At 49.2% G+C, this 27,779-nt stretch overlaps 1 protein-coding gene across 1 annotated transcript; it reads left to right on the top strand.

Annotated features, from left to right (window-relative positions):
- The first annotated feature begins 14,935 nt into the window (after window positions 1-14,935).
- On the top strand, window positions 14,936-27,206 carry LOC132660841 (uncharacterized). Its single transcript, XM_060604650.2, has 6 exons — window positions 14,936-15,969; window positions 16,164-16,289; window positions 16,424-16,616; window positions 17,322-17,444; window positions 19,426-19,577; window positions 27,009-27,206. Exons 1-6 carry the CDS (start codon window positions 15,652-15,654, stop codon window positions 27,204-27,206), a joined length of 1,110 nt encoding a protein of 369 aa, XP_060460633.2. The 5' UTR covers window positions 14,936-15,651.
- Window positions 27,207-27,779: the final 573 nt, after the last annotated feature.

Raw genomic sequence — 27,779 nt, 5'->3', positions numbered from 1 at the left:
TACAGAATATAGATTCCCAGGGATCTTCATGTCCTCTGCCTCAGGTACGTCTCTGAGGAGCCTCTGACCCTGCAGCTCGGTAATTCTCCTTCGGACCTCAGCTCCGCAAACGGCATCCGGTTCATGTAGGTATCAGCAGCCCCAGGAAAGAGCCTGGTACAGAGTAAGCGCGCACGAAATCCCTGCAGAACGAGCGAATAAATGCAGAAGTGAGTGAAGTGCCGTCGAGGAGAGGGACAGCTTGTCTTGAATGGGTGCATCTCTTTTTAGAGGCAACCAAGTCACAAAGTCATTCAGAGTAAAATTTGGTGAATTAGGTGCGACAAATCAAACCAGATACATATGTATTATTTTCAAAGCCAAAGCCTGATTACAAAGTCATGCGACAAATTTTCTTAAGGCTCTCCCGACCCAGTACTCCTCAAACTTGGAGGCAGAGGTCTTACTTACGAGCTGGGTGGCCTAGGAAGTTCCAGAGTCCCAGGTCCCTTTCTTTTGCAGCCACACCTTAGCCATTAGAATGTGCTTCTGTTACACTTTATAGCTCTCCAAGCACTTCCTCACCTGTTAGCTTGATCGATTTTCAAAGCCAAGCAGTATTATTTATTATCACTTTTTTCCAAGTGATAAGTTAACTGACTATCTAATTTCCGAAGGTAATTAACAACGAGGCCAGGCCTACACCTGGTTCACGGTTGTTCTCGGGGCTCGCTGCCTGTTTTACACTTTCCAGGTATTTTGCATTTGCATATTCTTTTCTTTTAAGTTGATTTAAGTTTATTTATTTATTTCGAGAGAGACAGAGAGAGCATGAGTGGGGGAGGGGCGCAGAGAGAGGGGAGAGGGAGCACAGTTAGTGCGTAGAGCCCGTTGCAGGGCTCGAAACCTCAAAACCGTGAGATCATGACCTGAGCCGAAATCAAGTCAGATGTTTAACCGACTGAGCCGCCCAGGCTCCCCACTGGATGCATATTCTTTAAGAGCTTTTGATGGGATGTGTGAATCTGTTAAAACTTTGCATCTTATTGGCCCCAGTCTTCTTATCTGTAAAGTGAGAGGATAAAATTAAATAATCTCTAAGGTCCTTTCTAACACTAAAATCATGTGGATCTCTGAAACTTGGCTGTACGTGCACCAAAGACAGAAGCCCGTGTCTCATTCGTCTTGCATTTTTCCTGCAGGATTTTACACAGGGAGAGGGCTTAAGTGAGGCTGACTGGCTTTGCCTTGCCCAAGGAGGAAGCTGGAACATCCTTTGCTCTCACTGAGTCCAGTTCTTTTTTTCTTAATTTTTTTCACGTTCATTTATTTAAAGAGACAGAGACAGAGCATGAGCAGGGGTGGAGCATAGAGAGAAGGAGAGAGAATCCCAAGCAGGCTCCGTGCTGTCAGCGCAGAGCCCAACACTGGGCTTGATCTCACAAACTGCGAGATGATGACCTGAGCCAACATCAAGAGCTGGATGCTTCAACGACTGAGCTACCCGTGTGCCCCTGAGCCCCGTTCTACGCGCGCGCGCGCACACACACACATACACACACACACACACACACACACCCCACCAGTTGCCCTAGGAAGGAAAAGGCCTATGGAGAAACAGATAAGAGGATATCTTATATCTGAGCTGTCTGGGCCAAAGGCGCCCAGAGGATCCGTATCTCAGATTTCATCTTCATGAAGTATTTAGCGAGTGCTCCCTGGAGCCTCTGTGAGCGGGGTTTCTCTCTGCAGGCAGATCCCTGTGCCCAGATCTCTCTGTACCTCTCCCATCCCTATCTCGTCCTCTCCCAGTGTTGCTGTCACTGGGTCTTTGCTGTGTCCCACCCAGCACTGGGTCTTCGTCGGTGTCTTTCTCTGTGTGCATCTTCCTCCAACCTGCATGTCTGCCTCTCTCCCTGCCACCATCGCCCCTGCCCAGGAGGTGGGGGTCCTACCCTTTGGCATCCCAGGGACATGGGCCCGCGTGGCTCTCTTCTGCTTTACCTTCCAGAGCGCCATGTGCCTCGGCAGGGAGAATCCTCAGGACTGTGGGAACCAGACGTCCAGTGCAGAAGAGGCGCACCAACCAGGGTGCCCAGAGGGTAGGGTGTGGGGCTGAATTTGCACCGAAAGACTTGGGGATATAGTTAAGGAGTGGGGAAAGAAAAACAGCTATGAGGGGAGATGTTGGCTTACAAAACACCTGGGCCGGGGGGGGGGGGGGGGGGGGAGGGGTGGGCAGAAGCCCCGAGTGGGGAAAGAGAATAGTCGGGTGTTTACCTGGAGCCTCTGGGGGGAGTCACCTGCGGACGGGCAGCTCCTGGAAGGTAAGTCTTAGCGCTGACTGCCGTGCACCCATCCCCCTACAGGTAGGCTCTGCCCTGGCCCACCACCTGCCCCCTGTCCCCCTGGAACTTTCCTCTCCAGAGAAGGTCCCCACAACACCCCCCTCTGCCACCTCTGCCCTCGAGGATTCTTCAACCCCTGGCCCGGCCAAGATGCCTGTTTTCCCTGTGGTTCGGAGGCCACCCAGCCGGAGGAGGGCAAGGATACGTGTGTCTGCCTGGGGCCTGGCCGAGTGTTCCAGGTATGTTTTCTGGCGGTGGGACCCAAGGACGCGCTGCATTTCCAGGACTGTTTTGGTCAAGTTCAGCTCCGGTGTAACCTGACCAGGGTTAGCTCACATTTCCAAGTGACGTGGGGTAAGATGGCCAGGCAAAATACAGGCTGCCCACTTACACCTGAATTTCAGATAAATTAAATAATTGCTTAGAATAACGTGTCTCAAAAATTGAATGACACATATTTATACTAAAAATGTATTTCTTGTTTATTCGAAATTCAAATTCAATGGGGTGTGCTATATTTTTACTCACTAAATCTGGTAACCCTACTTGGAGGAAAGGGTAGAGTTGTCCTCCATCATGACCACTCCCAAATTACACACCCTGACCCAGATCATTCCCCTCGAACTTTCCCTGTAAGCCAACAAAGAACACACGTGAATCCTTCCTTTCCTGAAATTCCCAAATCTTTTTGACCGAAGTGTTAGCACCATCTGGACACTAACCAGCATGAGCCGGTAGCCTTCCCTGTCACCTGACGCCTCTCCAGCCCTGGTGAACCTTTAATTCCCCTCCCCCGCCTTTATCTTCTGGCCCATCTCAGGCAGTGTCACGGCCAAAGGGGTGGTTCACCACAACCAGGTAGCAACCAGCCATCCCTCCCTCCACAACCCACAGCCCAGCGATGGGCAGTGCCCCTGCCCTCCAGGCTACCAAGATGTTGGAGAGCCAAGGGGCTGTGTCCAGCGGGAGCATAAGAACTGCAAAGATGGGGCCACCTGGAACCAGGAGGGGTTGTGTTTGACCAAGGACCAGTGGAGCCACCACTGTGCCCATGAGGTAGGAGGGGTCTATATATAGCACACCCCCAGCTCTCCTGGCCCTTCAGCCAACAGTTCACGTGCCCAGTCCCCTAGCCTCTGGGCTCATTCCACTCCCCCATCTATGGAAACATGGACACCTGTGCTCTATGCTCTAAAGCTGGAGAGTTGGGGGGACCCTCCCCCAGAGAGGTGTCCCTAAGAAGGTTGAGTCTCTGTGCAGGTGTGTGCCACACCAGGAGATGCCCACGGCTATGACGCAGGCCTGGGGCTCTGTCGGTGCTGGGGACAACGCTCAAGTGGAATGTGTGGTGCCCTGTGCCTAGAGGGACAGAGACACGCCCTGCAGCTCAGTTGCTCTGATGGCATCCCGCAGGTCTCCATCACTGAAGGCGCCGGGAGCCAGGTACAGTGCCCGAGGCCCAGCCCCACGCTGAGCAGAGACCCAAGGAGCCAGCGCTCGTGGCCTCTGCTTCCTAAGAAGGGGCGTGTGTGACACGCCTGTGCACAGGGTCCTGGCACCTACTCACTGAACCCCATCATAGGCACAATGTCTAGTGCCAGAGCAAAGGCCCCAGCATTGATTTAATTTCATCCTGCAAAGCTCCTTGAAAAAGTAATTTGTTCATGAAGGAGGGGGAAACTATCTCGGGAATCTTCCCACGTGGGTGAAGGATAGCATCCAGATGAGACGTTCTCAGGTCACTGGCACGGCGTCCTCCCTCCATCCCTATCGGGACGCGGACAGGGCTCCGGGAAGGCCCTGTGCTTGCCCCACCTCCCCGTGGGGCTGCTGTGTCACTCACCAGGTCTTACGGGAAGACCTGACATTAGGCCTCCTCGTTCCCAGGAATTTTACCTCCTGGACAGGCCTTCCCCACCTCGTGCTGTGGGCCATCCCTGCAACTTGGACCAAAGGCAGAAGCCCGTCCCTCTGTATGTGGTCAGGATGGACGGTAAGACCACTGCACAGGGGAGGCCACAGGCTCAGGACCGCACATGGGCGATCCTCGCCCTTTTCCGTGGCTCCCTCGGGCAGAAGCTGGAGGGTGACACCCCCCAAGGTGATCCGTCGACTTTTAGAAAGTTGAACCCAACCACATTCGAAGCAGGAATGGACAGTTTCTGTTGTATCCATGTGCTAGGCCCTGCGCGTTGAGGGAGATCCCTGCCTTGTTCTAGGGACTGGGTTCCTGGGCCTGATCAGACCAGGTCATGCACTCCTGCGTTCCCTCGGCCTGCTCGTCAGGGATCCCAGGCCCCGAGGACACGATGCAGGTGAGCAGCGCACCTGACACTTGTTGCGTCTCCTCTCCCGTCTCCACCGGCAAGAATCTGCCTAAACCTGACTGTTATTCTTCACGTTCTGTACCTTGCTTGCCCAGAAAATTCTAGGGAAGGACATCTGACCTCCTCTTGGTCAATGAGCCTCAACTCCACACGCCGTGAGGATCTGCCGCCCCCAGAGCCAGGCATCCGAAACCCCACCGTCTGCCTCCAGATCAATGATACGCTTGCCTTCCTGGTGACCCGTGAGCATTACCCTGAGTATGACCTGTGAGTGTCCAGAGGACACAGCCCTGCCACGATCAAAGTATCGGAGATGAGACGCTCCTATGCCCGTAGCCGCCTCCAAGAGACAACATACCGCCTCCTTTCTCTGTCCCCAGGGGCCACTTCTACAACACACTGGGGGGATTTGACTGGGGGCGCCTCCGGGCCCTCGCTGAGGAGTCCCAGCTCCAAGATCAAGAACCCTACCTCTTTCTACAGCAGTTCCAGGAGCCTGGGGTCTATGTCTTTCGTCTGAGCAGCAACAGGCATCGGAAGATGGTTTGTCTGTGATGGTTTGCCTCATTTAAGACCCTAGCCCATCATTTCCCCCTTGCCTTAAAAAATACTGCTTCATAACCATCACAGACAGATCCCCAAGGAAGGAGATGCCCAGGTTGTCCCTATCAAAGCTTCAGGCTCCCACAGTGCTAACAGATAATTCTGGGGGTGCCAAGCGTTCACTCCAACATGTGACGTATAAGGAGGGGAAGATCGTGAGGATGAAAATAGCCCAGGTGTCCAGACATCTCTCCCAGCCCCCTGCTTCATTTCCCCTCCTCCACTCCCCGCTCTTTCATCCTGAAGGCACATACCCCGAGCCCATCTACATAAGCTTGTACCCGTGTGACCTGCATATGAGGCCACCACCGATCCAGGTGCACTGACTTGGTCACACACAGAATTTAGCATCTCATCCTGTCTGCGCAGCTCCTAAGAGGCTGTGCTGACCTTGCCCCAGAACGTGCAGACAGCTGCTCAGTTGCTTCCTGTGGATTCGTGTCCTGGGAAAAACTCAGATTCTGCTCCCCTGAGGTATGCACAAAGATCTGGACTATTTGGTTCGTGCTGACAGGCCCGGGGTCCCACTCCGTCCCCTTGCCAGTCTCTGGCAGACAGTAGGACAAAGGCTGAACAGATTTCTTTCTGCCCAGTACGTCCGCACCCTCCCGCCAGGGGGCCGGTGCTTTGGAGAAGGGCCCTTCGCCTCCACGACTCCTGGGTATCTCATCCAAACTGGCATTGCCAAGATCCCCAGGCCCCCAAAGAGGTCTGACTGGCCGGAAGTCCTGGGGGAGATTGTCCTGCTCCTCGGGTTCTGCCTGCTTCTGTCGGTGAGTAAAATGGACCAGTGACCTCTGAGCCAGTGGGCAAGACTGCCTCTCCAATTCCACAGAAGTGGGTCTTCAGGTGCCCCTTTTGCGGTAGGCATTATAATAGTTGCTAAGATGCAGAAGTGACAAAGGCACAGCCTCAGGCCTCTAGTGATCAAAGTTCCATCAGGAGAACATAGACAAGGAAACAAGTGAATGTCAGGAAACATTAGGGCACTATAATGAAAGCGTGTCCAGGGTGCCCGGCTGCACGAAGGAAGGAGGTGACTGTCCTCCCGTGGGTCAGGATAGACTTGTCAAGAGGTGATTCCTGAAAGAGGCTTGAAACATGAGACATGGAAGAATGCGGTCCCTGTAGGAGAAAAGGGGTTGGTGAGCTGAGGGCTGGGAGAGTAATGGGCTAGGGAGGAGGGGTAGGGATGAGGGCGGGAGTATTATGTGTGAAGGCGCAGGGGCATGAAACAACATCCACCTGCTCAGGGAGCCAAACACGGGGGTGCAAGCACAGAGATGAGGCTGAAGCTGGGAGAGACCAGAGAGACTGCATGGTCCCATGGGCCCTGCTGGGCAGTGGGGACTCATTAAACCTTTTGAGCAAGAGAAAAACTCTGGCAAGACTTTTATTTTTAGTCTAGCGATGGGGTGAAAGATAGAGATGGATTAGGGAGGAAAACCACAAAGAGAGAGACTGTTGGAACAGTCCAAACAAGAGAAGATGAGGCACTCCCTAAGTGTGGCTGAGCAGGGACCTCGCTCCTCCCAGTCGTCAAAGAACATGCTTCCCCCCGTCCTTCGCATGACCACATTATATACCGTGTAGATTCAGTGTCACCGCCTGAGCTGGGCCAGGAAGGCCACTCCCAGCCCCACCTTCAGGAAGCATCAGCAAGGATACAACCTGGATGCCTACGTTTCCCCAAGACCTGGGATGACATTGGTGAGGAGGGGCCCATCACACCAAGACTCTGATACCCCCAGGGTTGGCGGAGATCACGGTGAGTGACGGAAGTGCCAGAATCCCAGAAGTGTCCCCAAACCCAATTGGCCAGATCCTGCTTCCTTTTTTCATGTTCCTAGGTTACTCAGTGTTCCCTTCTCCTCCATTCATTTATTCATTTGCTCCGTAAATATCTATCGAACACCTATCGTATGCCAGACACCGCCTGATTCTAGAAGTGCACAGTGTGAAGGGGGGTAAGGACATCCAAATAAAAGCTTTCCAAAAGAAAAGTAACGTAACCACGTACAAAGTGCCCAAGTTAGAAAATTCTACCTAGAGGAGCAAGTTGCTACCTAGAGGCATGGATGCGTCACGCTGAGGTGTTTCACCTTCTACCCTTGCTACTCAAAGTATGGTCCTCAGATAGCAGCCCTGGAATTTGTTCCTCTCCAACTTAAATGTGGTTATGAATTACCTGGGGATCTTCTCCTGCAACGGGTCAGAGATGGAACCTACAATTCTGCTTTGCAGTGTTTTAATTTATTTTGAGAGAGACCGAGAGAGCGCTAGTGGGGGTGGGGCAGAGAGAGAGGGAGAATCTCAAGCCTGCTCCGCGCTGACGCTGTGGGGCTCGAACTCAGGAAACTGTGAGATCATGACCTGAGCCAAAATCAAGAGTCGAATGCTTAACCAACGGAGCCACCCAGGCACCCCCGGAATTCTGCATATTTAACAGGGTCCTCAGTAGAGCTGGAGCTGCTGGTACAAGGACCACACTTTTAGCCGCAAGACTATGTCTAGACCATTGACGGTCGCAGGAAGAAGACACAGTGGAGATCTGCAGGGAGCCTCATCTTTGCCTTTCAGGCTAATCTTGTTTCCCTTCCCCTGACAGGGGGGCGCTGGGAGGCTGAGGAGCAGGTAGACCTGGAGTGGTTTGACCCAGAACGTTTCTTTGCGATCCTGCTCAGGCAGTCTGTGTCTGTGACAACCAAACTGGGCCAGACCAAGGAAGAGGTAAGTGGGAGCAGCTGGAGAAGTGGGTGGGGCTGGAAACGCATCTCAGAAGGGAGCTAGTTGCAGGGTGTAGAACCTGAAGAAATCTTCCATCTACCCATAAGGAATCAGGAAAAAGAGGAAAGTATAAGGGAAGGGAGGCAGAAGATTTCAGATTGAATTTAGGGCTGATTTTACGAGATCTGGGGGGCCTCAGATCAGTGATAGGGAATCTATTAGGGCCACTTCTGGAGCCTCTCCGATCCCCATCCCAGGTCCTCGGTTGCCCAACTGGCATGAACAAATTCAGGCCGGTGGGTGACGGGCGTTGGGAGCAAAACAGAGCACACTGGTAGTCCAAGCGTCTTTACTGGGCCAGCGGTCTGTGCGCGCCCGGACCTGCCTGGGCCGGTCTTCACCATTCCTTCTGAGGGGCTCCGGGCCGTGGCGCCCCTCCACCAACGGGCAGCAGAGGGCGCTGTGATCAAAGCAATGAAAGCGATCGCGTGGCTTCTGGAGCAAGTTCACAGGTGAACTCCGCCCTCTCGCACAGCTCAAACTCCTGTGCCTCAGACTCCTGAGTGAAGCCCGTTCTCTCCGGCAGCTGTGGGGTGCTGAGCGTCGCATCCCAGCCTCTACTGGCCGGCTTCTGGGGAGCCCCTCAAGCGAGCTGCAGCAGGTTGGGATGCGTTCACACCTTCCCGTCCGGTCCCTGTGCCCAAATGTGACTCCTGGGTCTCCCTGAGCCCCGGCTCTAATCCCCCCTCCCCCCCACACCGCCCCCCCACGCCCCCTCCAGCCTACCTTCTCCCCGCCCCGTGACCCCTCTCCAACTGCCCCAGGGCTCTCAGCCCCACCCCACCCCCCACCCCTGGGGCTTTGTCACCCCTTTGCCACTGCTGCAGGGCCTGCCCAGAATGTTCTGGAGCAAGCTGGGTGTCCGACCCCTGGGCTGCTGTCCCTGGCGTCTGCAGCCCTGCGGGCAAGCAGGCAGTGTTGTCTCTGACCCCAGGCTGCTGAGGCTGCCGCCAGGGCCGCGGAGGAGGAGGCGGGGCGCAGGGGGCGCCTAGCGGGCCCGTACGCAGCAAGCCTTAGTCACCAGCTGAGGCTCCTCCGCCAAGACCTCCGTGCCAGGCGGGAGCAGTGGGCCTCCTTCTGCTCGGCGCTGATGGCAGCTCGGCGACTGCTGAAGGCACAGGCGGGCTCCAGGCCCGCCAAGTCCTCCCAGGCTGGGCCCAACCCCGAAGGGTGTGTATCCACTGAGGCTGAGGCAGGCGTGATGAGATCTGGCTTAGGGGAGAAGCGAGGATGGCTTCGCGGTGTCCCGAGCCGGCCACGCCGCCGACGTGTCCTTTCTCCATCCCAAACTGCGCTTCCCCTGATAGACCTCCCCCTGTGCCCCTGCAGGGAAACCCCCCAGCTGGATGCCGTGCTGAGCCGCCTGTCCCAGGCTGTGCTGCAGGAGGGCCACCGCCTGAAGGCCTGGGGCGTCCTGGGCACCGGCACTGGGGCAGAGCTGCTGCGGCCAGGTACGTCCCGCTCGGCCTCTGGCAGGGCCCCCCAGGAAACGTGGCGCTGCGTTCAGGGCGGCAGGCCCTGCAGAAACGTGGTCCCTCCCCTAAGACACCCGGCAAGGGAGGAGGGGAGGAGAAGGGCATAGCAAAGTGGAAACCCCCAAAGTTGGGAGGGACTTCCTGTGCGGTGCCCCGGGCAAACGGCTGTGCTGCAGAAAGAGCCTCAGAAATGGGAAGGACAGAGGAGGAAAACAGCAAAACTACCACAAAGCGTAGCTTTACATCTAAGGGAGCACTTCTTGAGAGCACAAGCCTGACACATGGGTGCAAGAGGCCACATTTGGAAAATGCTGGACTTCTGGAAGTGAAGTGTGGGAAAAGGATCCTCTTGGGCTCTCTGTGGGCACTCCGAGTTCAGGGAGTCCCCAGCCCCATCAGGTCACCCCACAGGCTGTCAAGACCATTTTCCCAGGGTCCTCCCGGGCACTGCCAGCCTGCAATACGATGCTATCACAATGTCACGTCTTCAGTGGGAGAGCATGCCCCGCACTCAGCAAAAGACAAGATCCCCTGCCCTCTGGGAGCACTTGCTGTTGGGCTGTGCATGGGGTTCTTACCAACTCCTTCCAGGCACCAGCCCAGGGAGCCCCCAACCCGCCCTCTTGGCCTCACACCCAGGGCTGTGCGGTTGTTTGACTTCCCGCAGCCTCAGCAGGCCCTCAAGGGGGCGCCGATGACATCCGTGTGAATCCTGTCACCAAGCTGATGGTCCCCAGCCCCAACTGTGCAATGCTTCCGGCCAGTGGCCATGCAGGGTCCATACCTCCTGGCTACTTCGTCCACCCTGACACCGGGAGGGTGCTGCCTGAAGCTGGAAACCTGGGGTACGATCTGCAGGGAGCTACCCTGGTGCCCACCACTGACTTCGGTTCCGGTGAGACCCTGACCATTAAGTAGCACCCGCCTGCCCAGCCCAGGTCTGCTGGTGCCCTCTGGAATGAACCCCCAGGGGGCACGGGGCAGGGAGCAGGGCTCTGTCCTTGCACGGTGGGGTGTGATGACGAGCAGAGCAGTAAACGCCTCCTCCCCCTCCTCATTTGAGCATTGTGGCTGCAGAGGGTGCCGGTTGGAGAGGGCAGCTCGGTGAAAGAAGGCTCTGCAGGGCTGGGGCAGGGAGGCTGACATGTCAAGAGGACCAACACCTCCCTGTCTCCCTGTCCAGGTGGCGTCCGAACGTCAGAAGCTGCCATCCTCCCCTATGTGCCCTACCCGACCTGCCCTGCCACAGGCTCCCCTCCAACCGCCTGCCTGCCCGTCCTGCAGCCACGAAGGACGTCACAGATGGGGGCTGTCATGACAGACCCTGCAACTGGCATCGAGGTGCCCGTGCTGGCTGTGACCCTGCACCCTCAGACGAGGCAGTGGCTCGCTCTTGGGGGCACATACTGCAACCCTCTCACCAAGACCTTGGCCCCTCTAGAGCTGGGGGGCCCCATGGAGGATCCAGTCACTGGAGGCATCTCGCCAATCCTGGGAGTCGGGTTGGATGAAGACACAGGTGTCCTGTCAGCCTCAGTGCTGTGCTCCCAGCCTCTCCTGTCCGCCCTTGGCCTCCCGTTCCCCCTGCACCCTCTGTGCTCCGGTCCAGGCTGCAAACTCCACCCCAAACCCCTCTTTCCACCCTTCCTCCTCACTCTGCTCTTACCCCACCTTCGTTCTGCATCCCGGCTTCGCTGGCCCTTCCCCATCTCCAGCACGGTGTCCAGGGGGGAAAGAGAACCGAGCTGGCTCTGCAGTGAAAGTAAGGGGAGGTTTTCAACCAAGAAGGGGCATTTGCTCCTCCCACCACCCCTCTACCCCTCGGCCCTCTCCCCTTCCCCCATCGTCTAGTCCCCCATGCCTGTCGCTTACTGTGTGCAGGTCCTAGCTCTCCTTCATTCCTCATATCCCTGCATCTCTGCTCAGACCCCCTTCTACCTCACCCTCTGGGGTTCCAGGTCAAGTGCTTGCCCTGGGCGGGCTGCGAGATGCCTCGGGGAACCTTATGCTGCCTGGCGACAGCTTCGAGGAGCCACTGAGCAGGAAGACAGTCCGTCTCCAGGGAGCTGCACGACAGGAGGGCCGGACAGTGCCCCACACGGGAGGATCACAGGCCCTGCTGGATGCCAACGTGCTGGTGGCCCAGAGGCGAGTGCTTGCTGTGCTGCGCAGCTACCAGGAGAGGCCAGGGTCGAGGATGCAGGGGCTTCTAGAGGCTGCCATCAAGGACATGAGACAGGCACTGGCCTTGAGTCTGCACCATGTCCTGCAGCAGGCTCGGAGACTGGAGCGGCAGCTGGAGACAGCAGGTGGCATCGCAGCCAGCGGAGGAAGGCTAGGTACCCGTTGACCTAGACCTAGCTCTCAGGCCCAGAAATCCCAGGCCCAGGCTGACCGGGTGCTTGGATACTCTCATCTCATTAGCTCAGGGACAGGACTGCAGCCTCACAGGTCAGGTACACACGGGACCAAGGGAAGAGAGAAGGGATGTGATGACTTCATGTCCGACCCCATGAGTGCTTGGCTTGAAATCTGCCCTCTCTCGCCAACCCTGCTGGGTCTTACGTTATGTTTGTAAAGTGTATATTCTCTCGTTATTTCACAGGGCTCCCAACACCATAATGTGTTATAACACGCACTTTGCACTGAGGAGTCTGGGCGGTTCAGGGAGTTTAGTGACTTGACCAACCAGGGTCCTACAGCTAGTGAGCTGCACAGCCAGGCCTGGGTCCTTGCTTCCCCTCTCTCCCTTATTCAACCATAACCTCCAGCTTCCCATTCATCAACTCAGGAAAGGAGTCACCCCTGCCTCCACCTCCCCTCTACCTCTCCTAATATGAGGACGAGGATGGGCAAGGAAAGGAAGTAGGAGGGACATCTTCCTGGAAATTATCTCACTCATTCTTTCTAGAAGCTTCTGCCCATGATGTGACAAAAAAGAACCGGGGTGTGGGGACAGAACTGACTTGAGTTTGAAGCTCTGCCCCACCATTATTAACTCTCTGATTTAGTTTGGGCAAGTTACTAAACCTCACTCTGCTTCTGTTTTAACATCTTTAAAATGAAAATAAAAATAGTATATACTTCAGAGTTAGTTGTACACCCAAACAAAATGTAATATATGTGGACTTCCTAGCTCAGATTTCTGGTATATAGAGAGTGCTCACGAATATTTGTTTTCTTCTTTTATCTTTTTAGTGTGGCCTGGAAATTGTTCTCAGCTTCTCAAAAGTCCTGTCGTCACTCACTTTCTTCATTCTGAATTCAAAATGCTAAGCTGGGCCCCAAAGGAATGCAGTCTTTGTAGGGAAGCCTCTATGGTCAGCGTCAGGGATATAGCTCTTTGAGCCTGGAACTTGACCCTCCACTCCCCTTCTCTGCCCCCTCCCCTTGTCTTAGGAATGATGTGCTATCCAGGGACAGAGCTGTGGGTCCCAGCCCTCTATGGGATGGAGATCCCAGACCCTGAGGGCTCGGGGCTCATGGTGCCCATCCTGGGCATGGAGACTGATAGGAATTCTGGTGACCCCACACCCCTGGCGGGTTCTATGGAAGATGCGGATGGCAAAGGTAGGGGGGAACTGGGGGGGCTGCGAAAGCCCCAGGGGGATCTGGAATGTGACTTAGCCCCGGGAAAGAAAACCCTAGAAAGCTCGGGAGGGGTACCCCCAACCCATTTGCTCAGGAACCACAGAATAGGGCCATTCCAATGCCTCCACTAGGGCTACTGGGACCCAAAATAAAGTGCTCAGAGATTCCAGAACCCTAGGACCACAGGTCATTTATCCCCCACTGAGAAAACTGGGTCCTTTCCAAAACCAGCACTTCAAAAACCTCACCCTCAGGTCTCCAGGAAGCTCTCCAGTCCAGATCAGAACCTCTCAAAGGGCAAAAAGGGTTCTAAGGGCTCCTTTGACTCCATTCCAGCCTTGTCTACCTCTTTCAATGACCACCCCTCCCTTCTTTCCCTCTTTCCCACAGGTCTTGTCCCAATCTCGATTGGGGCTCAAGCCATAGACCCCTTGACTGGGGAACCTGGTCCTGTCATTGGTGCTCAGACAGATCCCTGTTCCGGAGTGGTGGTGCCCATTGTCCAGATGCTGGAGGCCCTACCTCGGGGAGTGAGTGACCCCAGGCTGGTATGTAGGAGCAGTTTATGCTGTAATATGCAGCTGCGTATTAAATACCCTCTATGTTCCAGGAACAGTGTTGGGTGTTGAGATACAAAAATACTAGACAGGGCTCCTACCCTCAGGAAACTGGCCGGCCATGGCTTCCGACCATGATCATGGTTTGTAAGGGTGTTAAGGGAGCATTTAGCAGGGGGCATCTAAATCACATGGAAGGGAGCTCAAGGAAAGCTTCCCTAAAAGGCAACACTTGGGCTGAAACCATGAGTCAGAAATGGCCCCAGCGGCCGGCAAGCCCAAGGGTGGCCAGTGTGAGACCACGACATTTCCAGGAGAGTAAGGGAGGTGTTGGGGCCAAGGCAGCAGGGGAGGCCAGTGAGGAAGGGAGGAAACAAATCACAAATAACCCTGGGTGCCTGGCTGAGGCCCAGAGATACGACTTTATCGTGAAAGCCATGGGGAGCCACTGAAGGATTCTAAGTAGACATGTGATATGATCAGATACGAATATTCTTAAGACTCTTAAATTTGGAAAACTTGGCACGACACAAAAAGAAAATAAATTACTCGTAGTCCTACATTTTTTAATGTATGTAAATGAAGAAGCACGAGATCCCTCTTCCTCATTCCTGTTATCCCATCTGCCATCAGTAGCCCCCCACCCAGACACTACTCCCCTCACCCCCGTCTCCCACAAAATGCAGCCACTATTAACAGGTTGGCATACCTCCTTCCAGACATCTTTATGTGTGGGTGTGTGTACATATAGTCAGCATTCTAGAAAGTTCCCTCTGGCAGCAGTGCAGAGGATGGATGGGAACAGGGCCAGGCTAGGGCAGGAACCCCGCCGGGAGGTTATTGCAATAATTCAGCCCTTGGCAGGCCTCCACGAAAATGGAAATAACTTAGGGTCCTCCTGTTATGTTCTCAGCCTAGTGCATTTAAGGAACAGAGATGGATATGCTGTAAAAGATTCTCGCTAGAAGCCAAGACATTTTAATTGTAGCCCCGACTCACAGTTTCCCAGATGAGTATGAAGGGGTGATAGGAGGGGATGAGAATTTCCTGCTGTCATGCACCCACCTGCCCTGGCCTCCCAAGAGGAAGGTGGGAACAGGGGGCCAGGTGGCTCCAGAGAATCCAGGCATTAGAAGGAGCGAGAAGGAGACTGGGAACTTGAAGAAGGCACTTGGTTATGATTTTTCCATCTACAACCAAGTCGACCGCCTCGCTAAGCTCAGTCATGGACACCCAGGGGTGAGGGAGGCCCGTGTCTGGAGAAGCTCGGGATCATCAGCCAGACCCCAGGCCACGAGGAGAAAACATGTACGAGCCTAAAACAAGCTGGATGTTGCAGCTGGACGCCCTGGAGAAGGAGCTGAGAGCCCGGGAGCAGTACTGGCACCGCCGGGAGCAAGAAGAGGTGCGTCTAGCGGACCACCTGGGGCACCTGAGCCAGGAGCTCCTCTCCGTTCCGGGCAAAGATGCCCAGCGACAGGTGAGGCCCAGAGGTGCCACTTCATGGTCCCCACACAGACCTTTACCCAGACGACACAGGTTTCTTTTGTAAGTGTGGAGCCTTTGTCACGCCTGCTGACGGAAAACATGGAACCCATCGCAGGGCAGACAGAGTCCTGGGATCCTTGGCTCCAGGCCCTAGACCCTGGTCACCCCCAAGTGTCTCAGGACAGAGGAGGAGGAGGAGAAGGAAGAAGAAGAGGAGGAGGAAGGGCCAGCATGAGGGGGCCCAGCCCAGAGCTCCTGCCTTCCTCTCCGAGGCCCCTTTCTTTGTGCTTCCTGCCCTGTGTAGCTGAGGGCTGCCGAGGAGGCCAGTGCTGCGCTGGAGTCCTGCCACCTGCAGGAGACTCAGAGGAGAGCCAGAGCCCTGAGCATGCAGAGTGGCCCAGAGCGGGGCCTGCTCTCTCGAGGTGGGACAGCATCCCCTGGGCCCAGATCCCCAGAGCAGAAATCTCGGGAGTGGGGAGCCCCTCCTGCCCTCTGAATGTGCTCACCTCCCAGGCTCCCAGCCAGGCCCTGGCTCGGACCTGGCAGGTGCAGTAAACCACTGTGTATTTTCTTCTCCCTGTCCCCAGACATGGCTGCCGTTACATGGCTCTTCTCTCTGCCCCTTGCAGCAGACAGAGAGGAGGGGGAGCAGGAGGCACAGGTGGCGCTAGGCATGCAGAGAGTCCTGCAGAGTTTAGGACACGCAGCAGAGAAGCTGGGGCAAGCGGTGGGCCGGCTGCGGGGCCAGGAGGAGGAGACGTGGCTACAGCAGAGTAGGGGTCAGAGCCCCCAGATCTGGAACCGTCTCAGGAAGGTGAGGCTCGGAGGCTGATGAGGGGACCCATGTACAATGCGCGCATCCTCGTATGTCGTGAGATGTGGTTCTTCAGGGCGATGTAATACTCAGGGATGGGGGTGCCCTGAGGAGAAGTGGACGGGCTGGGAGGGGAACAAGATGAGAGAGAAAAGCTCTATTTTCATTCGGGCATTTCATTTCCTGTACTCTAGGTGGTTCAGCATCTCTCTGATGAGTTTCAGGAGGTGGTAAGGGAGAGACAGAGCTTTCTTGATCGAGCCCTCGGTCACTTACAGTACCAACGGGAGCTTAGCCGCCTCCACCTCTTGCACACCCAGGTACGGACTCTGGACTCGGCCAAGGAGATCTGCATGTCCAATTTGGTGGGGGCTTCAGCGAGAAGCTCCCAAAGCAGCCACATGGGACAGGTGGGAACCATGCACGGAACCAGGTGCTGACTATTTTGTCCTAGATTGTTGCCTCAGGAGCCCCTGCGTGTTTGGAGAATTACCCTGGAGACAGATTCTATGGAACAGTCACAGCTTCTCTAAGGGACCAGGCTGCTGCCTGCCCACTCTTGATCCCCTTCCTGAAGAGCCTCACTGCAGCGCTAGTGGGAGCTCAAGGTTATGGTCCAGGACCAGAGGATCAGGGGCCAGGAACAGGTAAGGCTGGTCACTGGCCCAGCATTCATTTCTGCTGCCAATGTTGGCCATGTTTTGATAAGTTCTAATAAACCATTAGGGCTTCTGGCACTGTAAGGGTGTGGTCACAGTACGTTCTTCAGGAGGAATATAGAGAAACCCAATGTATTAGTTATATATTGCTGTTACCACAGACTCCCAGAAAATTCTGTGTCTCAAAACCACAAACATTTTTTATTTCACAGTTACTGTGGGTCACGAATCTAGATGCAGTTTAGCTGGGGGCCAGTGCCTCAGGGTCTCATACAGGCTACATCAAGGTGTTGGGCCAGAGATGTGGTCATCTCAAGGTTCACCTGGGGAATCAATTCCCTGCCACCTGGACTTCACAGGACAGCTCACAACATGGCAGCTGGCCTCCTTCAGAGCAAGCAAGTGGGAAGGGGCAAAAAAAAAAAAAAAAAAAAAAAAAAAAAAAAAAGGAAGCCACAGCCTTTCTGTATCCTGATCTCATTACTTGAGCCATATTCCACTCATTAGAAATGAATCACTAGGTCCAACCCACACTCAACCAGAGGGGATAACACAAGGGCGTGGATACACATAGGGGAATCGTGGGGGCCATCTTACAGGCCACCTGTCGCTTGTAACACTACATCTGGCTCTTTCTTATTTAGCCCCAATCCTGTGCTCTTACTGCAACAACTACCCCCCGTCTCTGTGCAGATACAGATAAAGTTGACATCACGTGGACCTCACCAGTCTTTTCTACCCTGAAGAAAGTAGACATCTGGTCCCAAGCCCGCAAGGAGGAAGCTGAACTACAAGCACAACTGCATCACCAACAAGGTAACCTCCTTTCCCTGTAGCCCCTGCTTGGAACTTTCATGGTGCACTGAATGTGTTCGATGGTGTGACCCCAGGGACTGGGAATGTCAGAATCTTGCGTCACCAATTATCCCTTTCCCCTCACCCCCAACCTAAGATTCCTAAGAGATTTTTCTGTATAAGGAATAACAAATAGGAGTCAAAGTTCCACTGTAATACTAATATGGTCAGTTTCAAAAGGGAATTCCTAAAGGCCTTCTATCTTTCCACTAGACACTGAATCTAAATCTTGGGATTTTACCCCATACTGGCCAGCCACATGTTACAAGGAGTTAATGGAAAGTGTGAGACGCAGGGAGATAGGCAGAAGACAAAGAAAAGGAAGACCTTGCACCAAAAAGGGACTCCAGATCACTTTACCAATACCACCCCTTGACATTCGCAGTGAAAAGACAATGGCTGGCCTTGCCCTGAAGAATTAGATCTGTTTCAATCCACTCAGTGCCCAAGTGGAAGAGGATTAAGAGGAGATACCGTATGCCTTTCAGTTGACCACAATGCAAGCCATTAGTCAATGCAGTTCCATAAACATCCTTGAATTTGACCAGGGATCTGCAAACTATGGCCGGCAGGCCAATTCCAGCCAGCTCTCTGTTTTTGTGTGACCCACAAGCTAAAAATAGTTTTACATTTGTAAATGATTGGGGTGGGGGAAGTCAAAAGAAGAATAACATGTGTACGGAGGGCTTTGCAATTTGTCGTGCGCTCTCCTCACTCTTTGGATACGTTAGCTCCTTTAATCTCTACACCAACCCAGTAAAGTAGGTACTTTTACTCATTTCATAGAGAGGGAAGCTGAGGCATCCCAATAGGTCCAGTGAGTTGTCAAAACTCAAGGAGTTCAGCTGGAATTCAGTCCCGCAGCCTGTGCTCTTAACCTCCCTACCCATGTGGACAATTATCCAACGCTACAAAGGCACTGCCAAAAGGGGGTGCAGGCGGTATATGGTGGTGAGTTCCCAGGAGGACACATCACTGCGTTTCAGAGAAGGAAGGGAAAGCGCCGTGGGAGAGGGAGGCCACACTTCCAGCACAACGATGGGAACGCTGAATTTGAACCCCAGGTTTGCCTCTTGGCCAGCAATGCCTAAAATACTTATTTTTTGGACCCTTTACAGAAAATGTTTGCTGACCCAGAGCTCAACTAATTAATTAATTCCCCCTCCTTTGGGGGGAAAACTAAGAAGAGTGTGAACAGAGAAGTGGCTTCTCACCCACACTTCAACCTCCATTGTCTTACGATGGTATTGACTTTACGATGTTGAAAGCAATTTTTCATGCATTGTCTTATTTACACCTGGTAACCCAAACTCTAATTCTGTAAGATGGCAAAAGATTATTAACGTACGTTTTATAGATGAAAGAGCTGATGTTCAAAGAAGTTTAGTGTCTTTCCCAGGGTCTTCCAAAACCTGGACCAGAACTCAGGTCTTCTAGCTACTAGCCCAGGATTCTTTGCTATGCCATGCTACCCAAGCTTTTTTCATTGTCTTCTCAAAAATAAAAAGATCATACAAAATGCTTAAATACCCGGGGCCCATTAGAGACAATCTGTGAGGAAGTAAGATTATTTTGTTAATAGAGCTAGCATTTACTGAGTGCTTACTATGTACCAGTCCCAGTTCTGAGCACATTACATTTAGTGCTCCAAACAACCCTATGAAACACGTAGTAGAAAATTGGTTGCCATCCTCTCCAGACCCTCATCTTTTTGTTGTTGTTCTGGGCACCTCTGTTCCTATTGACTGAGGCTCACTTGCTTTTCCATGAAAATGGGCAGGAGGATCCAAGGCACAGTGTACATATCTGGCATGGGTGGATGGACCGATCGATGCAAATACACCTTTTCCTAAGCTGAATTGTGTTGCTGTTGCCCTTACTAAAATCATCACTGTACAGAAAAATCAGTGGAATCGTTACTGTGTTCTCTTTATCTCTGTAGCCCCAGAAAACTGTTTGCAGGATGTCCCAAAACCTCAGATAATGCTGAAGGAAGAGCTTATCGCTGTGCAAGCCACAGACCTTTCTGCCAGGGAGTTTGTGGTTTACCAGTATGGCCTCTCCATCCTGGACCTCCTCACCCCCCAGCTTCAGGTAAATCTGGTTTCCTGCCTGTCTATGGAGCAATCATCATGCAGCCAAGAAGGTCAAGGTGACCAGGAAGGAGGCTTTCAGGTGGTAGATATACCTTAGGATTAAGCAGCTGGAATAGATTACTTAGTAATCTCTCTTTTAAGGGGACTGATAGAAGTCATTTTACCAATCTACAGTCTAATGTCTCAAATGATGGTGAGTAGAATCAATTAAGTACTTTGTACATGCCAGAAAATGTTCTAATAACTTGCATGAAATAACTCATTCAATCACGAAAACCCTATGCCATACTATTATTTTTTTCTCATGTTTTTGTTCAAGTATAATTAACATACAGTGTTATATTAGTTTCAGGTACACAATGTAGTGATTCAACAATTCTCTACATGACTCAGTGCTCATCATGCTAAGTGTACTCTTAATCCCCTTCACCAATTTTCCCCATCCCCACCACCACCTCCCCTCTGGCAACTACCAGTTTGTTCACTATATTTAAGAATTTGGTTTCTGGGGCGCCTGGGTGGCTCAGTCGGTTAAGCTTCTGACTTCAGGTGATGTCATGATCTCGCAGTTGGATTCCAGCTCAGAGCCTGGAGCCTGCTTCAGATTCTGTGTCTCCCTCTCTCTCTGCCCTCCCCTGCTTGCACTTTGTCTCTCTCTCAAAAATAAATAAACATTAGAAAAGTTTAAAAAAAAGAATTTGGTTTTTTTGTCTCCTCATTGTTCATTGTTTTGTTTCTTAAATTCCACATATGAGTTAAATCATATGGTGTTTGTCTGTCTGACTTACTTCACTTAGCATAATGCTCTCTAGGTCCTTCTATGTTGTCACAGCAAGATTTCATTCTTTTTTATGGCTAAGTAATATTCCATGATATAGATATATAGATATAGATATAGATATAGATATAGATATAGATATAGATATAGATATAGATAGATACAGACATAGATATAGGCATCTATCTATATCTATGTCTATATCTACCACATCTCTTTTATCTAGTCATCTATTGATGGACACTTGGGTTGCTTCAGTATCTTGGCTTATTATAAATAATGTTGCAATAAACATAGGGGTGCATATATTTTCTGAAATCACTGTTTTCATTTTCTTTGTGTAAAAATCCAGCAGTGGAATTACTGGGTCATATGGTAATTGTATTTTTTTAATGTTTGTTTATTTATTTTGAGAGAGAGCAAGAGAGTGTGTGGTCAGGGGAGGGACAGAGAGAGAGGGAGAAATGGTAATTGTATTTTTTTAATGTTTGTTTATTTATTTTGAGAGAGAGCAAGAGAGTGTGTGATCAGGGGAGGGACAGAGAGAGAATCCCAAGCAGGCACCACACTCAGTGCAGAGCCTGATGCAGAACCCGATCCCACGCCGCTGTGATCATGACCTGAGCTAAAAGCAAAAGTCAGACGCTTAACCAACTGAGCCACATGGGCACCCTGGTAATTGTATTTTTAATTTTTTGAGGAACTTCCATATTGTTTTCCACAGTGGATGCACCTGTTTGCATTCCCACCAGTGGTGCACAAGGATTCTTTTCTCTGTGTCCTTGTCAACATTTGTTATTTATGTTTTTTTTTATTTTAGCCATTCTTACAGGTATGAGGTGGTATCTCATTGTGGTTTTGATTTGCATTTTCTGGAGGATGAATGATGTTGAGCATCTTTTCATGTGCCTCTTTGGCATCTGTATGTCTTCCTTGGAGAAAATGTCTATTCATGTCCTCTACCCATTTTTAATCAGATTGTGTGTGTGTGTGTGTGTGTTTGGTGTTGAGTTGTAATGAGTTCTTTATATATTTTGGATATTAACCCCTTATCAGATATATCATTTGCAAATATCTTGTCCCATTCAGTAGGTTGCCTTTTTGTTTTGTTGATGGCTTCCTTCACTGTGCAAAAGCTTTTTATTTTGGTGTAATCCCAATAGTTTCATTTTACTTTTGTTTCCCTTGCCCTAGGAGACATATGTAGAAAAAGGTTTCTATGGCCAACATCAAGGAAATTACTGCCTATGTTTTCTTCTAGGAGTTTTGTGGTTTCAGGTCTCACATTTCAATCTTTAGCCCATTTTGAGTTTATTTTTGTGTATGGTATAAGAAAGTGGTCCATTTTCATTCTTCAACATAAGTTGTCCAGTTTTCCAAACACCATTTGTTAAAGAAGCTTTTTCCAATTTTATATTCTTACCTCCTTTGTCATAGATTAATTGACCATAAAAGTATGGGTTTATTTCTGGACTCTCTATTCCATTCCATTGATCTATGTGTCTCTTTTTGTGCCAGTACTGTACTGTTTTGATTACTACAGTTTTGTAGTACGCCTTGAAATCTGGAACTGTGATACTTCCAGCAATGTTTTTCTTTTTCAAAATTGCTTTGGCTATTTGAGGTCTCTTCTGGCTCCATAGACATTTTAGGATTATTCATGCTAGCTCTGTGAAAAATACTATTGGCATTTTGATAGGGATTGCATTAAGTCTGTAGATTGCTTTGGGTAATATGGACATTATAGCAATATTAGTTCTTCTAATCCATAAGCATGGAATATCTTTCCATTTGTTTGTGTCATCTCCAATTTCCTTCATCAGTGTTCTATAGTTATCAGAGTACAGATCTTTCACCTCCTTGGTTAAGTTCATTCCTAAGTATTTTACTGTTTTCAGTGTAATTGTAAATGGGATTGTTTTCTTAATTTCTCTTTACACTACTTCATTATTAGTTATAGAAATGGAACACATTTCTGTATATTAATTTTGTATCCTGTGGCTTTACTGAATTCATGCATCAGTTTTAATGGTTTTTTGGTGGAGTGTTTCGGGTTTTCCATATATAGTATCATGTCACCTGCAAATAGTGAAAGTTTTCCTTCTTCCTTGCCAATTGGGATACATTTATTGCTTTTTCTGGTCTGATTGCTGTGGCTAGGATTTTCAGTGCTATGTGGAATAAAAGTGGTGGGAGTGTATATCCTTGTCTTGTTCCCGATCGTAGAGGAAAAGCTCCCAGTTTTTCACCACTGAGTATGCCATTCGCTGTGAGCTTTTTATATACAGCCTTTATTAAGTTGAGGTATGTTTCCTCTAACCTACTTTGTTGAGGATTTTTATCATGAATGGATGTTGTACTTTGCCAAATGCTTTTTCTGCATCTATTGAGATGATCATATGGTTTTTATCCTTTTTTTGTTCATGTGATATATCACGTTGATTGATTTGTGAATATTGAACCACACTTGGCACCCCTGGAATAAATCTCACTTGGTTGTAGTGAGTGATTTTTTTTAATGTATTGTTGGATTCAGTTTGATAATATTTTCATGAGGATTTTTGCATCTATGTTCATCAGAGATATTGGCATATAGTTTTTTGGGGGGAAGGGTTGTAGAAATTTTTTCTGATATTGGTATCAGGATAAGGCTGGCCTCATAGAATGACTTTGGAAGTTTTCCTTCCTCTTATATCTTTTGGAATAGTGTGAGAATAGGTGTTTCCTCTTCTTTAAATGGTAGAATCCATGTGTGAAGCCATCTGGTCTTGGACTTTTGTTTGTTGGAAGTTTGTTGTTTTTTTTTTTTTTTTTTCATTATTACTGATTCAATTTGATTGCTAGTAATCAGTCTGTTAAAATTTTCTATTTTTCCTGTTGAAGTTTTGGAAGGTTATATGTTTTTAGGAATTTATCCATTTCTTCTAGGTTGTCCAATTTGTGGGCATGTAATTTTTCACAATATTCTCTTATAAGCATTTGTATTTCTGTGGTGTAGGTTGTTGTTTCTCCTCCTTTATTTATTTGAGTCATTTCTCCCTCCTTCCCTCCCTCTCCATCTCTGTATATTTTTATGAGCCTGGCTAAAGGTTTATCAATTTTATTGATCTTTTCAAAGAACCAGATCCTTGGTTCATTGATCTGTTCTAATTTTTTAGTCTCTGTTTCATTTATTTCTACTCTAACATTTATTATTTCTTTACTTCCACTGGCTTTGGGCTTTGTTTGTTCTTCTTTATAAAGCTCCTTTATTTGTACGGTTAGGTTGTTTGAGATTTTTCTTGGTTCTTGAGTGAGGCCTGTATTGCTATAGTCCTTCCTTTTACAACAGCTTTTGCTGCATTCCAAAGATTTGGGACCATTGTGTTTTCATTTTCATTTGTCTCCGTATTTTTTTAAATTTCTTCTTTTATGTGCTGGTTGACTCATTTATTGTTTAGCAGCATGTTATTTCGCCTCCATATAGTTGTGTTCTTTCTAGATTTTTTCTTGTGATTGACTTCTAGTTTCATACCATCGTGGTCAGAAAATATTCATGCTATGATTTCAGTCTTTTTTAATTTTTTGAGACTTGTTTTGTGGCTTTAACATGTGATCTGTTGGGAAAAATGTTCCATTTGCTCCTGAAAAGAATATTGTGTTGGGATGAAATATTCTGAATGTGTCTGTTAGATCCATCTGGTCCAATGTGTCATGCAAAGCCACTGTATCCTTGTTGATTCTCTGTTTAGGTGATCTATCCATTGATGTGAGTGGGGTAGTAAAGTCCTCTACTACTATTGTATTACTTACTACTGATTTTTTTCCTTTATGTCTGTTAATAGTTGCTTTATGTATTTTGGTGCTTTCATATTGGGTGCATAAATATTTACAGTTGTTATATATCCTTGTTGGATTATTCCTTTTATCATTAGGTAGTATTCTTCTTTGTCTCATGTTTTAGTTTTTGTTTTAACATCTATTGTGTCCAATAGAAGTACTACTACCTTAGTTTTCTTTTTGCTTCCATTTGCATGATAAATGTTTTTCCATACCTTCACTTTCAATCTATGTCTTTAGGTCAAAGTGAGTCTCTTGTAAGCAGCATATAGATGGGTCTTGCTTTTTATCCATTCAGTCACCCCATGTCTTTTGATTGGTGCAGTTGGTCCATTTACATTCAAACTAATTATTGAGGGTATACAAGTAGCTGTGTTCCCTGCCAGAACGTCCAAAGTAATTATTGATAAGTAGGTACTTTTGCCATTTTGTTACTTGTTTCATGATTGTTGTGTAGTTCTTCTCTGTTCCTTTCTTCTCTTACTCTCTTCCTTTGTGCTTTGATGGCTTTCTTTAGTGATGTGCTTAGACTCCTTCCTCTTCATTTTTTGCCTGTCTATTATAAGTTTTTGATTTGTGAATACTATTAGGCTGATATATAGCATCCTATGTATATAGAAGTCCATATTAGGTTGATGATCACTTAAGTTTGAACCTATTCTAAAAGCACTAACATTTTACCTCCCTCCTTTACATCTTATCTATATGATGCCATACTTTACATCCTTTTACTTTGTGAATACTGTGACTGATTTTTATAGATATAATTGATTTTACTGCTCTTGTGCTTTAACCTCCATACCAGTTTTATAAGTGATTAGCCTATTTTTATTATGTTTGTATTTACCTGTGTCATGTTTTCTTTGCTAATTTTTTTACTCCTGATTGTGGCCTTTTCTTTCCACTCAAAGAATTCCTTTTAATGTTTGTTGTAAGGCTCGTTTAGTGGTGATGAACTCCCTTTACTTTTGTCTTTCTGGGAAACTGTTTATCTGTCCTTCTTTATGAATTATAGCATAGCTGGATAGAATATTCTTTGTTGCAGGCTTTTCCTTTTTAGCCCTTTACATATATCCTGCCACTCCCTTCTGGCCTGCAAAGCTTCTGCTGAAAGATCCACTCATAGCCTTATGGGGTTACCCTTGCTAGGTAATGGTTTTATTTTCTCTTGCTGCTTTTATTTTCTCTTGCTGTTTTCCATCTTAATTAGGATGTGTCTTGGTGTAGACTTCCTTGGACTGATTTCACTGGGGGCTTTCTTTGCCCCCTGGATCTGGATATCTGTGTCCTTTCCCAGCTCAGGGACATTTTCAGCTATTATTTCTTCTAATAAGTTTTCTCTCCTCTGCTCTCTGTCTAGTCCTGCATCCTCTGATCTGTTCTTGATTTCTTCTGGTGTATTATTAATTTCAGTTATTGAGTTATTTTTCTATTATTGGTTCTTTTTTTAATTATCTATTTGTTGAAGGTCTCCCTGAGATCCTCCACTGTTTTCTCATGTCCAGTAAGTAAGTATCTTTACGACCATTCCTTTGAATTCTCTATCAGGCACATTGCTTATTTTCATTTCATTGGGCTCTTTGCTGTGGTTTTTGTCCTGTTCTTTCATTTGGAATATACTCCTCTGTCTCTTCATTTCGTCTAACTTTGTGTTTTGTTCCTATGTATTAGGAAAGTCAGCTAAGTCTCCTGCTCTTAAAAGTAGGGGCCACATGAAGAAGAGGTCCTCTAGTGCCCTAAAATAAAATGCCCCCTGTTTAGCAGACCAGATGCTTCAGCGGTATCTCCTGTGTATGCGGTGTGCACCCTACTCTTCTGACTGAGACGTGTTTGCCTTCAGTCCATTCAGCTGCAATGACCCACTTTGCCTGTTGTGGACAGGGTTTGGTCCCTGTACTCTTAAGGGGCTAGTCTGGGGCCGCTTTGGGCTTATAGTTGTATCAGACCAGATGCCTGCCCTCAGCTCATTTGCCAAGGCTTTAGTCACACTTAACTGTAGGGTGCGTTCCCTGTGTCGTCCTTGAGAGGCTTTTGTTGGTGAGGCCTGCAGTCAGACCAGGTGTCTGCCCCCCGTCCCTCTGTTAGGGTTGCAGTGACTCTGAACTACAGGGCTCTCTCCTCGTACTGCCCACTGTGAGATTTTTGTTGGTAGGTGGGATTAGCAGTCATTTCAGACGTCTGCTCCCAACCCTTGCTGGGGCTGCAGTTGAACTGGTGTGTGGTTTTCTCCCCGTTTCACCGGGGGTTTCGTTCCCAACCATGTCCCCACCCCTCCTACCGTTTTTGATATGGCCTCCTCTCTATGACTAACTGTGAAGAGTCTGTTCTACCAGTCTTCATGTCATTTCCTGGGTCAGTTGCATTGATATGGCTATTATCTAAGTGTATCAGTGGGATGAGGTAAGCTTAGGATCCTCCTACTCTGTCATCTTCCCAGGCTCCTATATCTATTTTTTTTTCTCATTTTAAAAATAAGGTGGGAAAATACAAAGTGGTTGAGTTAACTTACCCAACATCACACAACCAAAAGGGTAGAGCCAGGTGAGGACTCAAGCATCATGCTTCACAGCCCCGATGCCTGACTGCCACCCTCGAGTTAGAAAAGTAGTAAGTTAATGCTTATAATTAGCATAAATATCGAACACAGAAATACTCTTTCCACTTTCCTTTAGTGTATACTGAAGCTCCTTATCCTGTTACACTTTAAACTGATGTTCCAATGCATTTACTTCCCATTAATTTGGTTGGTGCTACGGAGCTGAGCTACATGAGAATTTCTTAGCAAGAGGATGGGTTTGGGTTTGGGTTTTATTTGTTTCTTATTCTTTTCAGGCTCCTGAAATCACCCTGCAGATTGCTTCTCATCTGCCTGCCATGGAAGCCTCAGACAATGCCTTCGAAGGCTCCTTCTTCTTTCAGGTGCTGCAAATTCAGCCCCAGAGGCGGGTTTGTAAAATTCCAGGGTCTAAAGAGATAGACAGAAGCAAAAAGAACAAACACTATAAAACATTTTTCTCTCTCGAGTCCTGACATACTTTATCCCTCTTGGTAATAAGTCATTTAGTAAGACATAATAAATGTCACCATGTAAAAGCTTTCTCTTAATTAGTGAAATGAGTATGTCCCGGCTTGTGTCCAGAGAGAGAATCATAATGGCTTTGTGCCTGTTGATGAATCTCTGTCATCAAAGTCGGTGGTTCCAGACTGGTGTTTCCCGTCAGAGTCATGGTTCCAGCCTCTGCAAATCCTGCACAATCAGCATCTTTCCGCAGAAAGGGATCGAAATTGTTCTTGTGCTTGCAGTTCCTCGAATATGTAGGATTGGCAGTGCCTTGGTGGTAGCCCTAAGCCAGTATACACAGACCTGAAACACTGATAACGGTTCATTGGTAAACAGTGATTGTGAGAGGGGGCACTGCTAACCAATGCTAGAGGACTAGGATGCGGTTCACACTTGACCACTCGGTTGTTGGGAAAGTTAATTAAGACCAAAAATAACTCCCACACTGCACCCTCCAGGCATCATTTCACTTGATCCTCAAAGCTATCTATGAAGTAGGCAAGAATTTAATCCCATTTTACTGATGGGGAAACAAACTCGGG

Source organism: Panthera onca, chromosome D1 (assembly GCF_046562875.1).
Source record: "Panthera onca isolate mPanOnc1 chromosome D1, mPanOnc1 haplotype 2, whole genome shotgun sequence".
NCBI classification, from domain to species: domain Eukaryota; kingdom Metazoa; phylum Chordata; class Mammalia; order Carnivora; family Felidae; genus Panthera; species Panthera onca.
The sequence above is the reverse complement of the archived record's forward strand: the minus strand, read 5'-3'. Positions and strand labels throughout refer to the sequence as shown.

What these genes read in the sequence shown, in the direction of transcription:
- LOC132660841 (XM_060604650.2), top strand. Translation starts at nt 15,652, where the DNA reads ATGTGCTCACCTCCCAGGCTCCCAGCCAGGCCCTGGCTCGGACCTGGC. An exon ending in TCCACCTCTTGCACACCCAG is followed by an intron (nt 16,290 to 16,423) that starts GTACGGACTCTG and finishes ATTTTGTCCTAG; the next exon opens with ATTGTTGCCTCAGGAGCCCC. An exon ending in GGATCAGGGGCCAGGAACAG is followed by an intron (nt 16,617 to 17,321) that starts GTAAGGCTGGTC and finishes GTCTCTGTGCAG; the next exon opens with ATACAGATAAAGTTGACATC.